Raw genomic sequence first — 20,318 nt, 5'->3', positions numbered from 1 at the left:
AACCTCCGCTCTTCAAATTCTGCCCTCCTTACTGTCCCCCAAGCCCGTCTACATTGTATGGGCGACAGGGCCTTCTCCTGCTATGCCCCCAAGCTCTGGAACTCCTTGCCCAAGGATATTAGAGAGTCACCTTCTCTAAACTCCTTCAAATCCAGACTCAAAACCCTCCTTTTCAGAAAAGCCTTTACTTAACTGGTTCCATTCTTCACCCCTCTGCTCTTCTTAATACCATCTTCCACGGTCTCCTCTATTGTTATTGTTGTATTGCTGTAATTATAATTGTGTCCTGTCTTGTGAAATTTTTCTTATTTATTGTTGTAGTCTTCTTATTTATTGTTATTGTCATCCTGTAAAGCGCTTTGAGAAGCCACCTTTAAAGGCGCTATATAAAATAAAGTTTATTATTATTATTATTATTATTATTATTATTATTATTATTATTATTATTACATATGAAATCAAAATCTCTCAGCACTCAGATTTGTTTTCTCTGTTGGGTTAATCAGTACTAGACAGTTTTTCTCTTGCAGGTGTGACAGTGGAACACAGCTCTCGCTGCACTCCCTACTCCGCGGCGCTAGGGAATGCACAGCTACTGTAACTACAGCACCTGAGGCTTAACAGGTTTGCTATTTAACATCCACGCGAGCGCGCGGATGGGGTCCAAGCTCTGAACCAGCGCTGTAGCGAAGCGGTTACCGAAGTATAATTTTCCCTTTAGTGGAAAGACTTTTCGTTGTACAGTATATAGCGGAGAAGACGCCTTACGATACGACTACACACCGGCACACCGCTTGCTCCGTGGTTACGGAAACGAAGCGCTCTGCCGGTGTTCAGGCAGTCCACGCAAGCCCCTCACTATTAACGTTTGGCGCCAAATTACACTCCTGAGTGTGGCAAACAGCCTTCTGCTATCCAGGCCATGGTCCTTCTCAACGCACATTAATTTCCCCTGTTCTTGGCAGGGGGTGGATACTTTTGTAAGACACAATGTGCATTTCATTGTCGCATGTTAGCCAGAATCACGCTGTGTTCCAGCTCTGAGGATGTTATTGGAGATACCGGCTTAATAATGAGAGATACACACACAATGGAAGAAACGATAGAATTTTGAGCAGTAATGTTAGTGAGATTGACTTTAAGTTTCTGATTGACTCTGTGGTACTCGGAGCATGATGGCTTAATAAAATTAAATCTTGAAGGAAAACCCTTGTTCCCATTTGTAATGGTACAAGGCTCACAGTGAATCCAAATATGTGGATGTAAAAATAAAATAATGATTGTGCATTTGAAAAATCCTCCTCTGTAAAGATAGTAAGGACTTTGTGTAATAAGGAGATATATGAAGCCATCTTCCATCACATATAAATTTTATGACAGGTTTTATTTTGTTTACAAAACATGTCATGACTTGTGATTGTCATTGATTTTGATTTTTTAAAAGAAATCCTGCGATCCTTCCCTAGGCCTATTTAATGAAAAATATTTTCTCAGAATTCAGTGCCCAAATTCAGTCCACAGATACAGTATTTGAGGAATAAAAAAGGAGGTGGGGGCCTGTAATGTCAGGCAGCTGTTTTCCATTGGGTGGCCTTCTCTCTCTCAACAAGCTGCGCGCACACAGGCAGCAGTTTGACCCTCAGACGTCTCTGATTAACTATGCGAGAGCAACTCGAGAAGACTGCTTCCTTTGTTTTTGGCCCAAAATAGGTTACTGTGGCGACTGTGCAGCACATAGTCCAAAAAACACAGCCTTGGAGTGTGAGTGCATGTTCTTCCTTGGAGCAATTCTGCAAACATGGAGGGGAATAAAAGTGAAGCTAAGTCAGGAGCTGAAACTGTTTACTTGAGGAAGAAGATTGACCTGCTGGGAGCTGTCTGTCTGATCATCGGCACTGTGGTGGGCAGTGGGATCTTCATTGCTCCCAAAGGTGTTCTCAAGAACAGTGGCAACGTGGGTTTGTCTCTGATCATCTGGGTGCTCTCTGGGATACTGTCCACCTTCGGTGAGTGGCGATACCAGCAGACTTTGTATGGTAGTTCTAGTCTAGTGTTCAGGTTGTTCTCCTTTGATTTAAATTATAAAAATAGTTGCAAAAATGTAGTTTTTTTTTGCTCTCTTGACTAATGAAAAATCATAAAAAGGTGGATTTAGCTACATGTTAAAGCATTGAACCATTATGTTATAAACACTATGCAAGAAAAATATCCTGTTGTTCACCTGTGGAACACCACCATTGTTCTGTGGGCTTCAACATGTTTAACATACTGTATAAATGGAAATCCTTAAGCAGTAAGGGTGCTGTTAACAAATTTAGCCAAGGTGACGAAAAATGGAACAATGATTTCACCTCTCATTCTGGCCATGAGATGTAAAAAGCTTATATCAGAAACATAAAAGGTTTGTTAATTTTAACTATGCATATCCCTTCAAAACAGAAAAGGTATTTTTGTAATAATAATAATTGCTTACACTTATATAGCGCTTTTCTGGACACTCCACGCAAAGCACTTTACAAGTAATGGGGACTCCCCTCCACCACCACCGTGCAGCATCCACCTGGATGATGCAACAGCAGATATAGTGCGCCAGAACGCTCACCACACATCAGCTATCAGTGGGGAGGAGAGCAGAGTAATGTAGCCAATTTATAGAGGGGGATTATTAGGAGGCCATGATCAGTAAGGGCCATTGGGAAATTTGGCCAGGACACCGGGGTTACACCCCTACTCTTTTCGAGAAGCGCCCTGGGATTTTTAATGACCACAGAGAGTCAGGTCTTACGTCTCATCTGAAGGACGGCGCCTGTTTTACAGTATAGTGTCACCGTCACTATACTGGGGCATTAGGACCCACATGGACCGCAGGGTGAGCGCCTCTTCCAGCAGCAACCTTAGTTTTTCCCAGGAGGTCTCCCATCCAGGTACTGACCAGGCTCACACCTGCTTAGCTTCAGTGGGCTACCAGTGGTGAGCTGCAGGGTGATATGGCTGCTGGATCGTTTGTAGTTGTAGTTTACAGGATTCTCTATTATTTCACTTTATTAATTAAGTGTTATTAATTATTTCTATGCCTTGACCAAGCAGCCTGGTGCCTCTCCCTAAATGCAGAGGAATGTGGTGAATAGGCCCCTCTGATAAAATACCTCATAAAATTGTGATGTATAGTGCAGATGGGTTCCTGCACGTCTCCAGGTTGAATCATTCCCAACAATCACAGGTCAAAGGTCATATCCATCACCCAAAGGAAGATCCGCCAATAATTGATCTGTAGGTGGGTACCAGAACCAAATCTGATAGCATCTTGGCCAATCACAAACTGTTAATGTCGCCACATATAAACTGGACCATAAGTCATTTTTCTCCGGTTAACTCACTGACTTGAAGATCTCTCTCTAAACTGGTGAATTGACTTTTACGACCATGTGACTTTAACTTTTCTCTATGAATCCAGGCCAAGAGAGAAAGAGAGTGATTAACCCACTACGGATACTTCATAGAGCATTTTTACAAAAATATTCACAAAAAACAATATTCATCAGGATATAGTCCAGGCTTTTTATAAAGTCTGGTTAATGTGGCATCAGTTAAACCTACTATCCAGAGCCACTGGAATTAAATAAAATGCCATTGTGGACTTGCAAGAGTGTGTCAAGTGACTCTCTGGTGTGTCAAGTCACTCTCAAGTGACTTTTGCACATCATAAACAGTCCAGAACCTGGGCTCTGTTTTCAGTAATTTGTGACTGAAGTTTCCCAGGGGAAGCAACTGGCCAGATACTGTTGGGGATCTGTGGGTCTGAAGTTAGTCAAGCCGGCATATGGCCTGCCATGCACCTGGGAGCATGCAGATTAATCAGTGACAGGTTCATCTCTCCTTTATTCAATAGTTCTGCTTTTTGTGCTGTGGGCTTGTGCCTTGAAAGAGACTGGAATACCAGATGGTGCACATTTTGGGATACCTCCTGGGAAAAACTGAGGTTGCTGCTGGAAGAGGTGTTAGTGGGGACAGCAGGGGGCGCTCACCCTGCGGTCCATGTGGATCCTAATGCCCCAATATAGTGACTGGGACACTATACTGTAAACAGGCGCCGTCCTTTCGGATGAGACGTAAAACCGAGGTCCTGACTCTCTGTGGTCATTAAAAATCCCAGGGCATTTCTCGAAAAGAGTAGGGGTCTAACCCCGGCGTCCTGGCCAAATTTCCCATTGTCCCTTACCAATCATGGCATCCTAATAATCCCCATCTATGAATTGGCTACATTACTCTGCTCTCCTCCCCACTGGTAGCTGATGTGTGGTGAGCGTTCTGGCGCACTATGGCTGCCGTCGCATCATCCAGGTGGATGCTGCACATTGGTGGTGGTGGAGGGGAGTCCCCATTACCTGTAAAGCGCTTTGAGTGGAGTGTCCAGAAAAGCGCTATATAAGTGTAAGCAATTATTATTATTATTATTATTATTATTATTATTATTATTATTATTATTATTATTATTATTATTATTATTTTGGAAACAGATATGTGTTGTGTTTACATCTCATTTGCTGATAATGGGGCCGGGCTACTGATGAGCCAGGTGCATTTTCAATCAATGCTTACGTCAGATCTGGGTTGCTTAAAAATAAAAATCACATGGAATTCGAAAGTTTTTTGTTGAAAAAGGAAGAGACAAAAAAGAACAACTCTTTCTTTTGATGTCTTCTGAATTGTTCCCAGTAACAAGGAGATCTGTGAAAACACCTCTGTGTGGCTGACGTGTTTTGCTTGTGCCTTCCAGGGGCCCTCTGCTATGCAGAATTGGGTACAAGCTTCAAGAAATCTGGAGGCCATTACATCTACCTCCTGGAGACTCTGGGGCCCCTGCCAGGTTTCCTGCGCCTCTGGGTAGAGTTTATAATGATCAGGTCAGCCTCACCTCCGTGGTAATGAGCTGAAATAGGTCAGACTCTGGTCACAGAACACAGGAAACATTTTCTTTTCTGAAAAGCAAGAACATTGCTCACATCCTGTTCCGCGTTTGACAGCAATGTCAAGATGGGTCAGTGCAACTAGATTTTCCGACTTCCATTCAGCCAAGCACTTGTTAAAAATAATGGGGATAGATCTAGCATTTTTTAAAAGAACAAAAAAACATATAAAGCTACACCTAGCCTTTAACAGTTGTACAGTACCTGCACCTTCAATCACTCGGATCACATATATCACAACATCACAATAAACACTTGGATCTAGTTAATCCAATAATTACATTAATTTAATTGATGGTACTCTGTTAATTCAGTGGTGTCTTCCTTAAATTTTTAAACTACAAACCTATTACTCACATTTAAGACAAATGCATCTATTACGTGGAACTGCAGAGATGAATAATTTTTACTCATTGATAGTGTTTATTCAGTACTGAATTTTAATGTTATATTTTGCAATTTTAAAAAGCTTGTATTGTATATCTCAGATTTTCTATCCCTTGAAATGAGATAGTGAGAAATTTGATTTTGAACAGAGCCTTGAAGATCCTGAAGCCTGCCTTGGAGATTTATGACATTCATGTTATTCATTTTTTTCTTTTCTAGTTTATTTTTACAGTTTAATATCAATAAGCATTTTTAAGCAAGGAATTATGTGATGTGATTCGCTATGCTCAGAACTTTGACAGCTTGGCCCATTAGAGATTAAAGACTGCTGCTGAGAGATAGAGGGTAGATTGATTATTGAAGCATTGCATAATGTTTCATTTTTTGAAGAAGTTAATAAAGTTTAGGCAGTGATGCCTGTTTGCACCTCTGGACAAATGCCTCTGAGTGCTAACCAGCAGTGCTGAAACTGACGCCTAGGCAGCTTTTAGATGAAGATGAAGAGTGGATGAAATTCCCTTACTGATTAACTGCTGCAAACAAAACAAGCAGAGAGACCTCCTCCAGTTAATGACTGATCTTACTTTCTTTTGTGATAATTCCCAGAGTTCATAAAGTCAGGTTCACATCACAAAGATGCACAAATGTCTCTGTATATCTGTTACATTAGCAGATTCTTCCTTATGTCCGACAGCTCCTCCACTGATCTCCCTGTGATCTCTTTCCAGGCCTGCTGTGACCTCTGTGGTGGCCCTGGCATTTGGGCGCTATGTTGTGGAACCCCTGTTCACCCCATGCCCAGCGCCCACCATCCTGGTGAAACTGATGAGCATCCTGGGTGTCAGTGAGTAATATGGGATTCACGTCTTTTAATGTTTCTCAGGCTGAGGGAAGAAAAAAACACCTCACAAAGAATAATACCCCTCCACCCCTTCCCCATCAATCCAGATTTCTGAATCAACCAGCATCTGATGATGAATTTGTATGCTGGGATTAATCCATTAAAATGTACTGCAAAAAAACGCATAAGTGCATGTCAGTCTTTCAATAAAAGCTGATAATTTCCTTCAGAAGACTCCTATTCTGAATGACAGTGAAATTTCCATCTTCAGTGTATTATATCAAAATTAAGACCCTCCCCACATCACAAATCCTTTAGTCCAGGCCTGGTGGTAGGTTTCCACGTGGTAGAAGCAAGAAGCCTTTGGAGAAAACAAAGCTGCCGTCAAATAGTGCATTCTCATTGTGTCAATGGAGGGGGTCAATTATAATTTAATCTGGTCTTGTAAAACAAATGGCCAACAGGGCCTTCTGAATGTCATTCCATGTGAGTTCTTTTGATTTAAGTGAATCAGTTCATTTTTACACTTGATTCAGCGAAGAATTTCTCTATTTCAAGGTCTTTAGACTGAAAATCCATTTTCCGGGGATTTAAAATTATTTTTAAAGCCTGTACAAAGGCCTGTGCTAAACAATCTCTGCTCTGGGCTCTGTTTGCTCTATTTGACTAATGTGGGCCTAATGATCTGAGCAAGCTGTCAGTCCTTTTCAGTCTAAACTTCTCTCTGCCCTCTCTGCTCCCCTCAGCTTTTGTTGTGGCTGTCAACTGCTGGAGTGTAAACTGGGCATCGCGTACACAAATCACCCTCACTTTACTGAAGATGGTATCCCTGGTGTTGATTATAATCCCAGGCATAATCGCCCTCGCCAGAGGTAAGAATACAACAGTTTGGGAGCTTCATGTGTCCTTAGATCTTTAATCCAATCACAAAATTAATGCACTGCTTATGAGTTAAGAAAGAACCTTTTTTCTGACATTTCACATTACATTGCAGGAAAAAAAAGAAATCCTATGTCATATTTCTACAAGGCAGCCATTCCCTTCTCCAGTCCCCACATGCTATTGTCAGTTATTTTCAGTCAGAAGCTACAGACCATCACAGCATTCCTTAAGGCTATCATTTGAGAATGTTTTATGCTAGAAAACCCTCTTGCAGAAAGGATGTGAGGTATTTAATATATTTTTTATCTGGAAGTAATATACTGAAGACAAAATACTCAAATTCCATGAGACAAAAGGTTTTAAGACACCTTTCTTTAAGAAAAAATCAAATTTAAAGGATCTAAAAATTTTTTTAAAAAATTGGCAGCAACTGCAATACATTCAGAAGATAACGCTGTTTGAGTGGTGTACTTTGCCGCCCTCTTCAGGACAGACAGAGAACTTCAAGGACGCCTTTGACAGCAGCTCTCTGGCCCTTGACAAGGTGCCGCTGGCCTTCTTCTCAGGACTGTATGCGTACTCAGGATGGTATGTCATCTGAACTATTATGTATACATCACTGTAGCTGGTGTTCATTAATCAAAACGTGGTTTTCCAATAAGTGAGTTATTAATAAGTCTGTCTTTTTTAAGCTCTGCTTTTTTTCATTTTTTCGAATAGTTCATGAACCTCACACAGAATGTCCCTGACTTTCCCCTTCAAAGGCAGCATTAAACTACATAACAGACAGAAACGTCATGCGTAAATGTAAAGTTCATAGCTCTTTTGATAACTACAAAAAAGGAGGTCTCACAGTGATGCACCCTACTTAAATTACCTGTCTTAAGCAACTACTGTGTAAGTACAGCTGTTACATTGCCCCTTTTAGGCAATGATCCCTTGATTAAGGGATGTAAAAATCCTGTTCCTTGATGGATGGTGCGTCTGAGGGTTTTCCTTCCAATCAACTACATACTGGTTTAACTGGAGCAGTTTACCAACTACAGGGGCTGTTGCTTTAAAGAGACATTGAATCCATACAGGAATAAGAAAGGTTACAGATGAGAGGAGCCCATATGGCCCAACTAGGTTCAGTAAATACTTTAAAAATATTCATTAATCTCTTTTGATAGTTTCCACATAATTGAAGAGAGTGCGTTAAGAGCTCTAAATCAAGGATACCCTAATTTATTTGAACTTTCATGGAGTTTTGTGATTCAGAGCCAAGCTGCTAATTTTTGGTGAAAAATGTCTTCAGTGCCCCTTTTCAATTTTTTTTTCTCAAAAGCAGAAAGAATGCAGTCAGTAGTGACCTTATTTGACTGAAGTATTAACTTCCTGTCACTGTAACTCAACGCAGTAATTTATGGAGAATAATACATTTTGTTTCTTAATCTATGTTTTTTTGCCTGTGATATTTCTTCTTAATTATTCAAAAACTTCATATTAGCAAAGGTTAAATGAGATGTTCTAGTCAAATTGAATTTATGAATTGTATAATCTTAGAAAGCCCAGAGGGGTTAGGCAGCCTGTTGACCTTGGACACCTAGAGGGTTTTTTTCTCCTTTGTCTTCTGACTTTTTCTCTTTCTGTATTGTAATGCCATGTATTGTCACACAGTTTTGTTAAGTGCCTTGGGGCAACCTTGTTGTGAAAGGTGCTATATAAAATACATTAAATAGTGAAATAAGGGCATAGTGTGCTGATATTTAAGTTTTTAACTGCATATAGACTCTCCCCTCCCCCCCCCCCACCCTCCAAAACAAACTGTACTAAACAAACATGGCAAATTTCTAAATATGTGGTCCAGTTAATTTTTGTGGTTCACATGTATTAGGTACTACAACAACACAACTTTCACATGACAGCTCATGACAAAGAAAAGTATTCAAGCATTCATTCTTTGAGCTGCATGTGCAAAGTGTATTTTTCATCAGAGCACATAAGGTACAACAACTAAAATAGTTGAGCAGCCATAAATTCCTAGCAAGGGAGTATCTGTCCTATACATAACGATGCCATGATCATCTATTGATGAATGCAATGAAGTGTTGGGTTTGCTTCAAGACAGAATGTTCCACGAAACTGTTGTCTCAAAAGTGCAGTTTCTTTTTTCTGTTTTCTAAGAAATTTCAATGTCAGACAATGGTAATTGAAAGAGCCTGTTTAAGGGATCTATGTGTAACAGCACTGGCAAACACAGCTGGATCAGGGACAGAGCCACCCATAACTGTTCTCAGATGGCAGCTGCAAAGCATCTGTTTGATCGTCACTATGACAAGATACACAAGATGCTGACTTTGTGGCTTGCATTCCTGATGTGTAATTTAGATGGACACAAGTTTGTGGAAGTCAAGACTTCAATGCTTGTACAGTACACACTAGTTTTGGAAAATTTCACTCATTATTGAATTGTTTTTTTGCTGTGCATCATACCTCAATAGTACCATTAGAAACAGTCCTTTTGGTAGCAACTCTTAACACAAGTATGAGCCTTCCTACCTTTTATAAAATACATTCTTTCTTGTTAATTTTTTTATAGTATACAAACTTATCTGCAAAATGCATCTGAGTATTAACTGTAAACTGAATCACATTTTCTGTTTCTGATTTTACATTCTTAACCTGTAACCTTTTAAGGGTATTGTGTTTTATAAATCTACAAATGCTTAGCATAATCTTAATGTATCAAATGTCCTTTTTATGAATTGTATTACAGCCTTTGGCATGAAAATCTTATTAATTATACTGTCTATGTTTTCTGAGTATAAGATCCTGGGATGTAAAGGAACTGCTGAGCCATTAGTCTCACCGTTACCCAACTTTACTGCAGAACCTGAATGTGACCTGAGACAACTGAATAGCTAATCTAAGGATTTTCTCTCTCTTTCTCTTTCTCTTTGAAGGTTTTATTTGAATTTTGTCACAGAGGAGGTCATTGATCCCAATAGGTAACCAATCAATTCCATTTTTTGTCTAATTTCAATCTTAGAAAATTAAGCAAAAGCAAAGTTATGGTTTCACAAGGCAACATGATTGGATATATACAGTATATGCTATTTTATGAGTTGCAGGTTTAACTGAATTTTGTATTTTTTACCATGCAACTGCAAAACTCATCACATAAAACTGCAAGAGATGCCTGTGCAGCCTTTCAACAACTTAAAATAATGCTGCTTAATACATGAAACATTGCAGAGTTCCACCCTACCTCCTTTAATGCTGGCGTTGTTAGCACCGTCCTGTCTTTCCTGGAGTAATAAACCAGTAGCACCTGGAAGACAGCTCCTTTTAGCTGCTAGCAGAAGTAATTCAATAGTAAGTTTGCTTTTTTCAGTATCATTGCAGGTCTAAGAAATATTTAACTGAGAGTTTTTTTTATTATTATTCGTATGAGCTTAACATGCAGAAGTTACATAGTTATATTGTCACAGTCAGGTGCCTCAGCCAGTCGCGGCTGGCATCATCCAAATCGGTGAAGTTGCCAGTGCACCTGAAGCGAGGGCAGGAGTATAGAATGTGGTCGGCCGTCTCTCTGCTCCTTGCTGTCGCAGCATTCGCAGATTGGGTCATCAGTGAGACCCCACTTGTGTAGGGTGGCCCGGAAACGGCCATTAGTCGGTTCTTTGTCGGTTCAGCTTGACCCAGGCTTGTCTGGGTAGGTCATTTCCAGTGGGTTTGTTAGATGCTTTGTCGATAAACTGTTTCAGTCTGTGGTTGTTATTACTCCACGCGTCTTGCCACTTTTTGTTAGTGCCATTGTCGATGTTTGCTTCTTTCATAAGGCAACTCATTGTGTTAGGAGGTGAGTGCCGGTTTTCTAGTTGGAGGATCATGGTGTTACGGTTGCAGATGGCATCGTGCAGCAGGTGGTTGGAGTCATCCGAGGCTTTCAGTGCAAGGTTGATGCAATTTGCTTCTCTGCAAAGATTTGGTGGAGAGATGCCGCTGAGAATCGGTAGCAGTTCAGTGGGCGTAGGTCTAATGCACCCGGTGATAATGCGCATGCTGTTGTTCAGAGCTGTGCCTACCTTCTTTGTGTGGCTGCTGTTGTGCCAGGCAGGAGAGCAAACTCAGCTACCGAGAAGGCTAGAGAAAGCACAGAGGTGCATAAGACGGTGAAATTTGCACCCCAGATAGTGCCAGCTAGTCTTTGCAGGAGGTTGTTCCTTGCTTGGATTTTTGCTGCTGTTTGTTCGAGATGTTGCTTAAAGGTCAGTGAGTGGTCAAGGACAACTCCTAGATATTTTGGGCTTTTCTCAAATGGAATAGTTTTGTCTTCGCACTTGACGTTGATTGTTATGTTAGCAAGGTGATTGGTGAGGTGGAAAATGCTGCTCACTGTCTTGGTGATGCTAAGTTTTATCCTCCAGTCTTTGAAGTAGCAGTTCAGCTTGTTCAGGTCAGTCGATAGTGTAGTTTCTATTGCTTTGATGTCTGTGGAGCAACAATGCATAATAGTGATGTCGTCTGCGTATATGTACTTTTTGGCAGTTGTACATGGCAGGTCAGCTGTGTAGATGTTAAACAGCATTGGTGCCAGCTCCGAGCCTTGCGGGACACCATTCTTAAGGTAAAATTTCCTGGAGGTGTCGTTGCACCGTGTTAAGGTACTGTAAATGATCTGTTACAGATTAGTTCTTGGATAAAGAGGAACGTTTTCTTGTTTGGGATGATACGAAGCAGTTTGAGTATGAGTCTTTAATGCCAGACCATGTCATAAGCTGCTATTAAGTCCACAAGAACAGCACCCGCTTTCTTTTTTGCTTGGAAGCATTGTTCGATATCACGGACCATACAGCAGACTTGGTCAGTTGTTGATCTATTTGGCCTGAAACCTGCCTGTTCATTTGGGAGCTGTGGGTCTACGATAGAGCTTAGTCTGTTGTATATTAGCCTTTCCATAAGCTTGAAGGTGATGCAGAGGAAGCTGATTGGCCGGTAGCTTTTTGGGTCCTCAAGTGGTTTGTTTGGTTTAAGAATGGCAATGACTTTTGCTGTTCTCCAGATCTTAGGCATTTTGTTTAGTAATAGGCAGTTGTTGAAAAATGCCTGCCTCGAGGGTGGAAATCGCTGCAATCGGTCCACGATAGGTGAAGCTGCTGTGACTGTTATCATCTGCTGAGCTGGCTCGCCAGCTGTCGTGAATCTCTTGTTTAACTTTCCTGGCAAACTGCTTGTCTATGTGGGTTGGTTTGCCACTGTCAACAAGCACCTTTGCGACGTTTTTGCCTTGACCTGGTTTTGGATTTGTGGTTAATGGCTTTGGCCAGTCAGTTGGTTGATGGTTTGTCAGGCTCTTCTACTGGAGTGCTTCATGTCGATTTCAGAGACCGTGTTGTTCCACTCTTGTTTCCTTTCGTTATCCAGGTATTCTATTAGAGCCAAGCCGATGGATTGGATTGCGCTCTTTCTGTTGTGGTTGCTGACTCAAGTTCAGAGGCTAAGTTCGTACATTCTTCGCCCCAGCCGGGAACATAGGTCTTTTGGAAACCTCTTGGGATATGATTGTTAGATGTGGAGATAATCATATGGCAGAACCTTGAGTACGAGTCGTTAACATCAGTTGAGTTTGGATCTGGAAGTTTAAGCGGAAAGGAGCTGGTTTCTTTGGTGAATTCGGTCCAATTTGCTTTTCGGAAGTTCCAGTGAGCAGATGGACGACTTGGAGTTGGTGTCACAAGTGCTGGGTGGAAAGTGGCTACTGGTCTGTGCTGCGAGTTCGGAAATCTGCTCTGCACTGAGCGTTGTGGTGAAGGCATGTGGTTGTTTGTTGAGCTGAAAAACACCAAGTCCGGGTTTGTTCCACTTTGCCACCTGGCAGAGAAGAACGTGTTGGCTTGTTTCTTATCGAACAGCAGAGTTAAACCTTGAATGGATGCCCAGTCAGCTAGGGCCTCGCCTTCCTGTGTACTCTTTCGATAGCCCCAGTTGGTGTGTTGACAATTGAAATCACCAGCATAGATGACAGGATGCGGGTAGCTTGGAAGACTGGAGAACTGAGTAATAGGTTTAAATGAGAGTGAAAGTATAGAATTAAAAAGGAATATTGCTTGCCTTGAATGAAATTGTAACACACTAACAACCTTGTGGTCAGGAGGTAAGACTAAGTATAACTAGCATATACTTGGTAGCAGCAGGTTTTTGTGTATCATGTTTTTCCCTCTTTTTCTCTTGCAGGACCATTCCCCTTTCTATCATTGTCTCCATGCTCACAGTCACCACAGCCTACGTGCTGATTAATATTGCCTACTATGCAGTGATGACAGCCGAAGAGGTCCTCCTTTCCGAAGCTGTAGCTGTGGTCTGTATTCAACAGAGGTGTCTCATGCTCACTCCTGGTCCATAGTATCATTTACAGAAACCTGGGGGCTCTTTCAGATAACTCACCAGGCTGGTAATGCCAGAAATGCTGCTCACAAACGTATCTCAGCTGACATCTTTCTACTTTATTTGCGGTATTTTATAAAAAGAGAGAATTTTATTTCAATATAAATATGCTCAGCAGTTAAAGTGGCTGAAAATTTTCTTATTTTATTGCCTTCTGTGATATTAAACTATAGCAAGCTATACAGTACATGTGATGTGTTCTGAAGAGGAGGACTTCGGCAGCACTTACTCTATATTTGTCTCACCACAAGTACAAATTATTGTTATTCAATAGACTGTCTTTACATTTTACTTTATCGATAAACTGACATCTCAGAGACTTTATTTAGACTACACCTGTCTAGATGGTTGGTCAAACTAACAAATTATTTTTTCCATGGGTTAATAATGACACTGAAAATAAAGATGCTAAAGTAATCGTAAAATGTTTTCTCTCTGTTGGTGGAAGACCTTTGCTGACAGGACACTCCATGGCTTCTCCACTGTGATGCCCATCTTGGTGGCTATCTCCTGTCTGGGGGCATTGAATGGGGGTCTCTTTGTAGCACCGAGGTGAGAGACCACAGCCCAGGAAGCATACTTCAGGTCTGGAAAAGTAAAAATGAGTCTGTATTAATAAATAGTAGTTTCATACTGCCTCAGTGGAGATTCTTTTTTCCACTATTTCTCATTTCCACCTGAGAAAGCATGAAAATACTATTTTTTTCATATTTATTCTTTAAAATGCTACTATCCATCTTTAGAAGGCTATAACCATTTTCTAGCCATTTCAATACAGGTTAGCAAATCCCGGCAAACATCCCAGAGAACAAGGCAGAATACACCCTGGGTGGGACACCAGTCCATCGCAGGGCACAGTCAGATACAAACACACACACACTCAAACCAGGGACAATTTTCTCAGAAGCAAAAAAAAACTATATTTCTCATGTAATTTCTCATACTGTGCTTTCCTGGGATGCAGAAGTGAAGCTTCAGGACACCCCTCATTGCATATCTTCCCTCTTTATGCAGACCTATTACATATTTTCATCTTTCATATTTTACAGTGCTCCTGCTCGTTTATTACACTCTCTCTCTTTCTATTTCAACATTTTCCACAGCACAAGAATCCACTAGAAATTAACCTTAACTTCAATATAAAAGTTAATCTTTACAATGAAGTAAAGATCTTTTTACAGATTATCTTGGTCTACATTGAAATGTCTTTCTGCTCCTTCATTTTATATCAATGTTCCTGAATAACAATGAAATAAAAAATATAATAATAATAATAATAATATTTAATAATAATAAGTTCTTACACACTTTTCACTTTAATTCAATTTATTTTTATATAGTGCCTTTCACAACAAGGTTGCCCCAAGGCGCTTAACAATACAATTGACCATACATTTTGATACTTTTACTTCAATATCAACGTTATACAAAATAATAAGAGGGTTTCAGACAGAACAGTTACCCACAGTAACCTAGACTCCGTCTATACTGTATAGTTTGAATAAGGACGGATTCAAGTAGAATCACCTTGTGCAGTTTATTTCAAACCAGGTCTTGGGGGTCAGCGCCCCAGTGTGGTTGCACCTGTGATCAGTGTGCTGTGTGGCAGCTCTGTCTCTGTGGTTGCTCCCGTTCCAGGATGCTGTTTGTGGGCTCGCGGGAAGGACACTGGCCACTGCTCTTCTCAATGATTCACATTCGCCGACAGACGCCCATGCCAGCGGTGTTGCTGCTGGTACAGTCACCCCCCTCACCCAATCCCACCTCTAACACCCAGACACGCATCACTCACTAGCAGCTTTTAGGGAGATTCTAAGTCTACCCTAGAAATTTCTTCACACCTGGGAAAGTTACATTTGGTGGACAGAGAAATGAGAGTAGAAAGTATACTACACAAAGATTCTGTAGCGGCAGAAGTTGAATAAGAACTCGGTGCTAAATTAACAAACACCAGGTGGATCAGGTAGCTGTTCTATAGGTTGTTTGTCTATAACTATAAACACAATGTCTAGATTTTCCTAGCGATGTCACTCTTTCCAGTTTTGTATGGAATATGTCAAGACACACCAATCCCAGCAAAGAAATTTTAGGCTGGAGCCTATGTGTGCTGAAATATTCCGTCCATATGACATTTAGCAAATTAAATTGAAACTGGTTAGTGTTACATTTGATGGGATGCACATGATGCATACAGTTGAATACATAACAAATACAATATTACTTAACAAGTGAGGATCTCATAGCTTCCGATACTTCTACAGTCTGCAATTCAGTGCAAGAGTAATGTACAGGAGTAATGTAACAATCAATTCAAATACTCTGTAACACTCACTTAAAACCCAGAAAGCAGAGCATGGTTAAAATTTGCCTGTTCCAGTGGAAAATACTACATATGTGATTTTAAAATAGGAATTCTTGATACAGACATGTGGAGAGCAGAAGAAAATGAAGCTAGCGACTTAGATGAGACGCACATATATCATAAAAGAAGCAATTTAATCCTTTTATGTTAAAAGGCATCTTCAATTCCACAATAAATCCCATATCAAAACCAAACTAAAATTCTGACTAGTAACAGGCTATCTGAGGTAATACTTTTTGTAGAACTTGAAAATGTATTCTTTTTGAGGAGGAAAAGCCATTTCTTTTGTATACCAGAAGCAAAATAAAAAAAAAACATTCTTAAATCAGATTAAAAATATTGGTTTATTGTGTTTAACAGTCTTTGACCTGATTATAATATCAATGTGGCCTAGATTAGAGCTACAACACCTGGCCAAGGTCAGTTGAAAAGCAATCTGGATAAGTATTCAACCCACACCATGCCTGTATAAATTCAGTATAATGTGTCATGGTTCTGCGAGTGTTGTAAAGCAATGCCTATTTTCTGCTCTTTCTAAGTATCCCTTGGTGGTCCTGACACTCCTGCGAGGGGACCTCTTCCAGCTCATCAACTTCTACAGTTTCTCCCGCTGGTTCTTCATAGCTCTGGCCACCTTCGGACTGCTGGTCCATCGCTACAGGTTTCCTGACCACCCCCGTCCATTTAAGGTGACAAAAGCTAAAGCAAGAGCAACATTTTCTACTCAACTGAGAGTGTTCTTTCGGGACCCTATGCAGATGACACAGTCCAGGGTAGAGTGAGGAAAACACGGGGAAAAAAGCATGCAGGGGTCAGGAAATGAAAACAGGGGGTGTGTCCATGGTGCGCTGGTGTTCGGGGGAGGTGTGGCCGAGGCAAACATCCGAGCCGGGCGGTCCATCCGAGACGAAGACAAAGGGGATTAAAAACGGGAACCAGGTCAGAACCGGCACAGGAACAAGAACAGGAACAGGAACTAAAAACTTGACGGGACCAATGCAGAGCCCGGAACAGAGTGAGCGTCTGGTTTTTATAGGACGGGGGGCAGGAACCAGAGGCAGGTGCAGAACAAGGAACAAGGAAGGGCTGGAGTGTCCTTAAGAGGAGGGGTTTACGATCGTGACAACTACCTGTCCAGTAGCTAACTGCATCTTAAACTGTAAATCAAATGGCCATTCTTTCTTCCAAATGTTAGCTAGAAGCCAGTGTAAAATGTCAGCTTTTTGTCCTAAATATAATCCCACTATATTTACATCAGTATTCAATGTTTCCTCCTCCTTTCTTTTGCTCTGGTCTAATATATTCTGCAACAGCGTCTTAGAAGTTTCAACATTTCAGTTAGTCATCTAAAGCTTTGTGTTTCGAGATGAACATATTATTTTCTTTCAAACTGTAGGTGTTAAACTGAACTAGAGGTCTTGCCTGTAATGAAGGAGTTTCAAACCTTAGACTGTAAAAGTCACAGGCTCTGGAGTCACCTATAAAACCTCAATGCATCTTCCAGAACCAATTCAAAGCTCTGTATTATTATTAGTATTATTATCACATCATTCTCTTTGACACATGATTCAATTAAAATGGCAAAAAAAGATGGACTACAAAGTTAAGTGTAAATCTCAGAGAAGTCATTTTGAAATTGTATTGTATATTGCACTGATATGAATCACTGAATCACTGATATGTTTCTCTGTACTGGTTCCATCATAGGTACCCCTGGTCATTGCAGTGGTCTTCACAGTGGTTTCATTCAGCATAGTAGGGCTCTCTCTTTATTCAGACCCCTGGAACACTGGCATCAGCTGTGCCATCACCCTCTCTGGAGTGCCAGTCTACTACCTCACTGTTCATCGGCAGAGATTACCCAAGAGCTGGAGCAAGGCTGTCGGTATGTACAGTATATAAAGAAAACAGCAACAACCAATGACAAAAATCGTTCATTGCTACAAAATAATGCTTAGCATTTATGTAGTATTTTTCTACCAAGCTTTAAAATCAAATCTGTTTTTCTTTAAGGAGGGGGCTGACATGCTCACTGACTGAAGTGCAGCACCCCCTGCAACAACCACGTAGTCCCAAGCAGATAGCATTGAGAAGTAAAAATTACTGAGCTTATTCAACTGATCTGTACGACAGATTAAGAATGGTTGATATGGCATCCAAACAGATGGCCAATGATACCACTACTCTTTCAAATAGTACCTGAAAGGTAGCCAGGACTTTGTTTTTCCATCCAAAAGACAGCATAGTGTCACCTGTCTTTGTACTGGGACGTTGATTTGGAATTCTTGCCTAGAGGGAAGAGCACTGTCTATCGACCCTACCAAAACTGCTTTCAGTAGCAATTTGACGTTCCATAGCCAAAACCCATCCCAATTCTGATCCAGGCTCAGCCTCACTTATCTTTTGAGAAGGATGCTTTAGGTCCAGCCCTTAAACTCCACGTTTAACGTACAGATCATCACAGTCCCCTGGTCTCTTCCACAGTGCACTAACGGTAGAGGGCTGCAGAAATACGTCCTGGAGCTGGTTACATAAAACTGTATTGACCACTCTAAAGAGATAGACTTAATCTTGTAAAACTAGTCTAATGCATGTTGGTCAACTACATGAATATAAGGTCTGACTGAAATATTAGCCTCCTCATAGGCCACGACTAGCTAAATGTTCAGTGCCAGAAAAAGATTCCTTGAGGTTTTGATGATGAATGATTATTGAAGAGTGAAGTAATTAAAGACTTCGTTACTCTGAAGATGTTATTACCTAGAGATTTTAAAGCTTTCCATACTGTACGTTCCTTGTTTTTGTTGTTATGTTTTTTTTTTGACCCCAAGTTTCTCTCCCTGTCTGTGTGACTCATGGAGAGCAAGGTGGGATATGTGAAAAGACAAATTCCTAATACAAGAGATTGTATATGGCTAATAAAGTGATCTTATCTTATCTTAAAACTTGCAGGTGAGTTCTTTCAAGCTTCAGAGGGTTTGGACATTGGAATTGGTTCATATATGAAATTTCACATGTACATGGAAATAGTGTCATTTACCTTAACAGGTGTTGTCTTTTCTTTCAGACTATATCACCATCAAAATGCAGATATTAATGGAAGTGGCCCAACAGGAAGTGCAGACATTTTGAAGCAACGGAGCTCCTTCCTAAACTTTCCTGCTTCTGTTCCTATTCTCCAGGAATCACTTTTACTAAACATCTTGTTACGTGCATTAATAAGGAAAAAACATAAGGAAAAATAAATCAGACTGTGAGCAAATGGCTTTTGTGAAAGAGCCACAATTGTCTTCAGCTCTGGGGACTTTTTAAATATTTTTTGTAAAATATAACAAATTGAAATTTAGAGAAATAGTAACATTAAGAAGCATATTTCTGTTAAACAACAATCAGCAGTTTTGTGTAAATCTTTAACACTAATGTTAATCATATGTTTAAATAATTATTAATATCAAACACTATTGCAGGTGTATATTATTATTATCATCTATATATCATTCATATATTGGCCTCTTCGATAACCTGACTGCTAAAAGCAAATTACTTAATAATAGTTTTTATAGTTTTATATGTTTTTAAAATATCTGAGCTCGTAGTAAGGTAATTGAATGTCTTATAAACAAAACTAGTGTCTAACTATCCTGTGCTGTCATAAAGCCAAACTCAAACAAATTAACATTTGTATTCATTATCAGTAGTTTGGACTCAGAATTAACAAAGAATGGGCTACGTTCAGTACAACCATACTCTGATGCTCAGGCTATGTCAAACACCATGCAAGGCAACTTCTGTGCTGCCAGTGCTTAACATCGCTTATGTAGCATATGACGTACAGTTTTTGTGAACAATTGTATTACAATCAAGTTGTCCAACTCAGATGAATACAAAATAAAATGGTACAAATACCACAGAAAACCCTCGTTCTCTGCCCCCTCTTTGTGTTTCTAGCCAAAGGGGCCATAAAATTAAGTCAGACAATCAGCCAGTGCAACAATGACCTTAACACATCAACAGCGGCTCTCCATACTTCCACCTACTTCTCCCTAATATTAGGGATCCAAGTAACAAAGAGTTGCATACAAAAAATGTCAAAACGGGAAAAAATGGGTCCACCAGTGTCAGGGAAATGAAAAACAAATTTTAAGATTTAATCCCATAATATTTTGTCAGGGATCCGGCAGGTAGTTCTCTGGGGATCGTTTGCGTAGCTGTAAGCTATGCGGGATGCAGAGGCAAACAATCCAAAATCGCAATCCAGAGGCAAGGTCGATAGGCGAAGCTAGAGATCAGTTAACCAGAAAGAGCCGAGACAAACCGAGAAGACAATCCAAAAGGCTATCCAAGAGACGAGATCAAAAGGGAAAAGTTAAGTCCAAAAACTAAGAGATCTAACAAGAAAATAATGCACACTAGAAAACACTAAAGAAGGCTTTTCAATAGTGAACAGGGT

General features: G+C 40.4%; 1 protein-coding gene across 1 annotated transcript; it reads left to right on the top strand.

Moving 5' to 3' along the window:
• The first annotated feature begins 1,602 nt into the window (after nucleotides 1-1,602).
• On the top strand, nucleotides 1,603-19,788 carry LOC148654529 (cystine/glutamate transporter). The gene is made up of 12 exons (XM_088646872.1): nucleotides 1,603-2,006; nucleotides 4,778-4,904; nucleotides 6,083-6,198; nucleotides 6,942-7,067; nucleotides 7,566-7,665; nucleotides 10,023-10,067; nucleotides 13,297-13,420; nucleotides 13,955-14,058; nucleotides 15,145-15,241; nucleotides 16,408-16,557; nucleotides 17,576-17,753; nucleotides 18,936-19,788. Exons 1-12 carry the CDS (start codon nucleotides 1,799-1,801, stop codon nucleotides 18,998-19,000), a joined length of 1,440 nt encoding a protein of 479 aa, XP_088502998.1. The 5' UTR covers nucleotides 1,603-1,798; the 3' UTR covers nucleotides 19,001-19,788.
• The last annotated feature ends 530 nt before the right edge of the window (nucleotides 19,789-20,318 follow it).

This window comes from Lepisosteus platostomus, chromosome 9 (assembly GCF_059453375.1).
Source record: "Lepisosteus platostomus isolate fLepPlt1 chromosome 9, fLepPlt1.hap1, whole genome shotgun sequence".
In the NCBI taxonomy this organism is placed as follows: domain Eukaryota; kingdom Metazoa; phylum Chordata; class Actinopteri; order Semionotiformes; family Lepisosteidae; genus Lepisosteus; species Lepisosteus platostomus.
Note: the sequence above shows the minus strand (reverse complement) of the source record. Positions and strands in the feature narration are given on the sequence as shown.

Bases quoted from the DNA above. Each gene is read 5' to 3' on its own strand.
- LOC148654529 (XM_088646872.1), top strand. From the start codon at position 1,799: ATGGAGGGGAATAAAAGTGAAGCTAAGTCAGGAGCTGAAACTGTTTAC. The intron at 2,007-4,777 runs GTGAGTGGCGAT...TGTGCCTTCCAG, and splicing joins TGGGATACTGTCCACCTTCG to GGGCCCTCTGCTATGCAGAA. The intron at 10,068-13,296 runs GTAACCAATCAA...TTTCTCTTGCAG, and splicing joins GAGGTCATTGATCCCAATAG to GACCATTCCCCTTTCTATCA.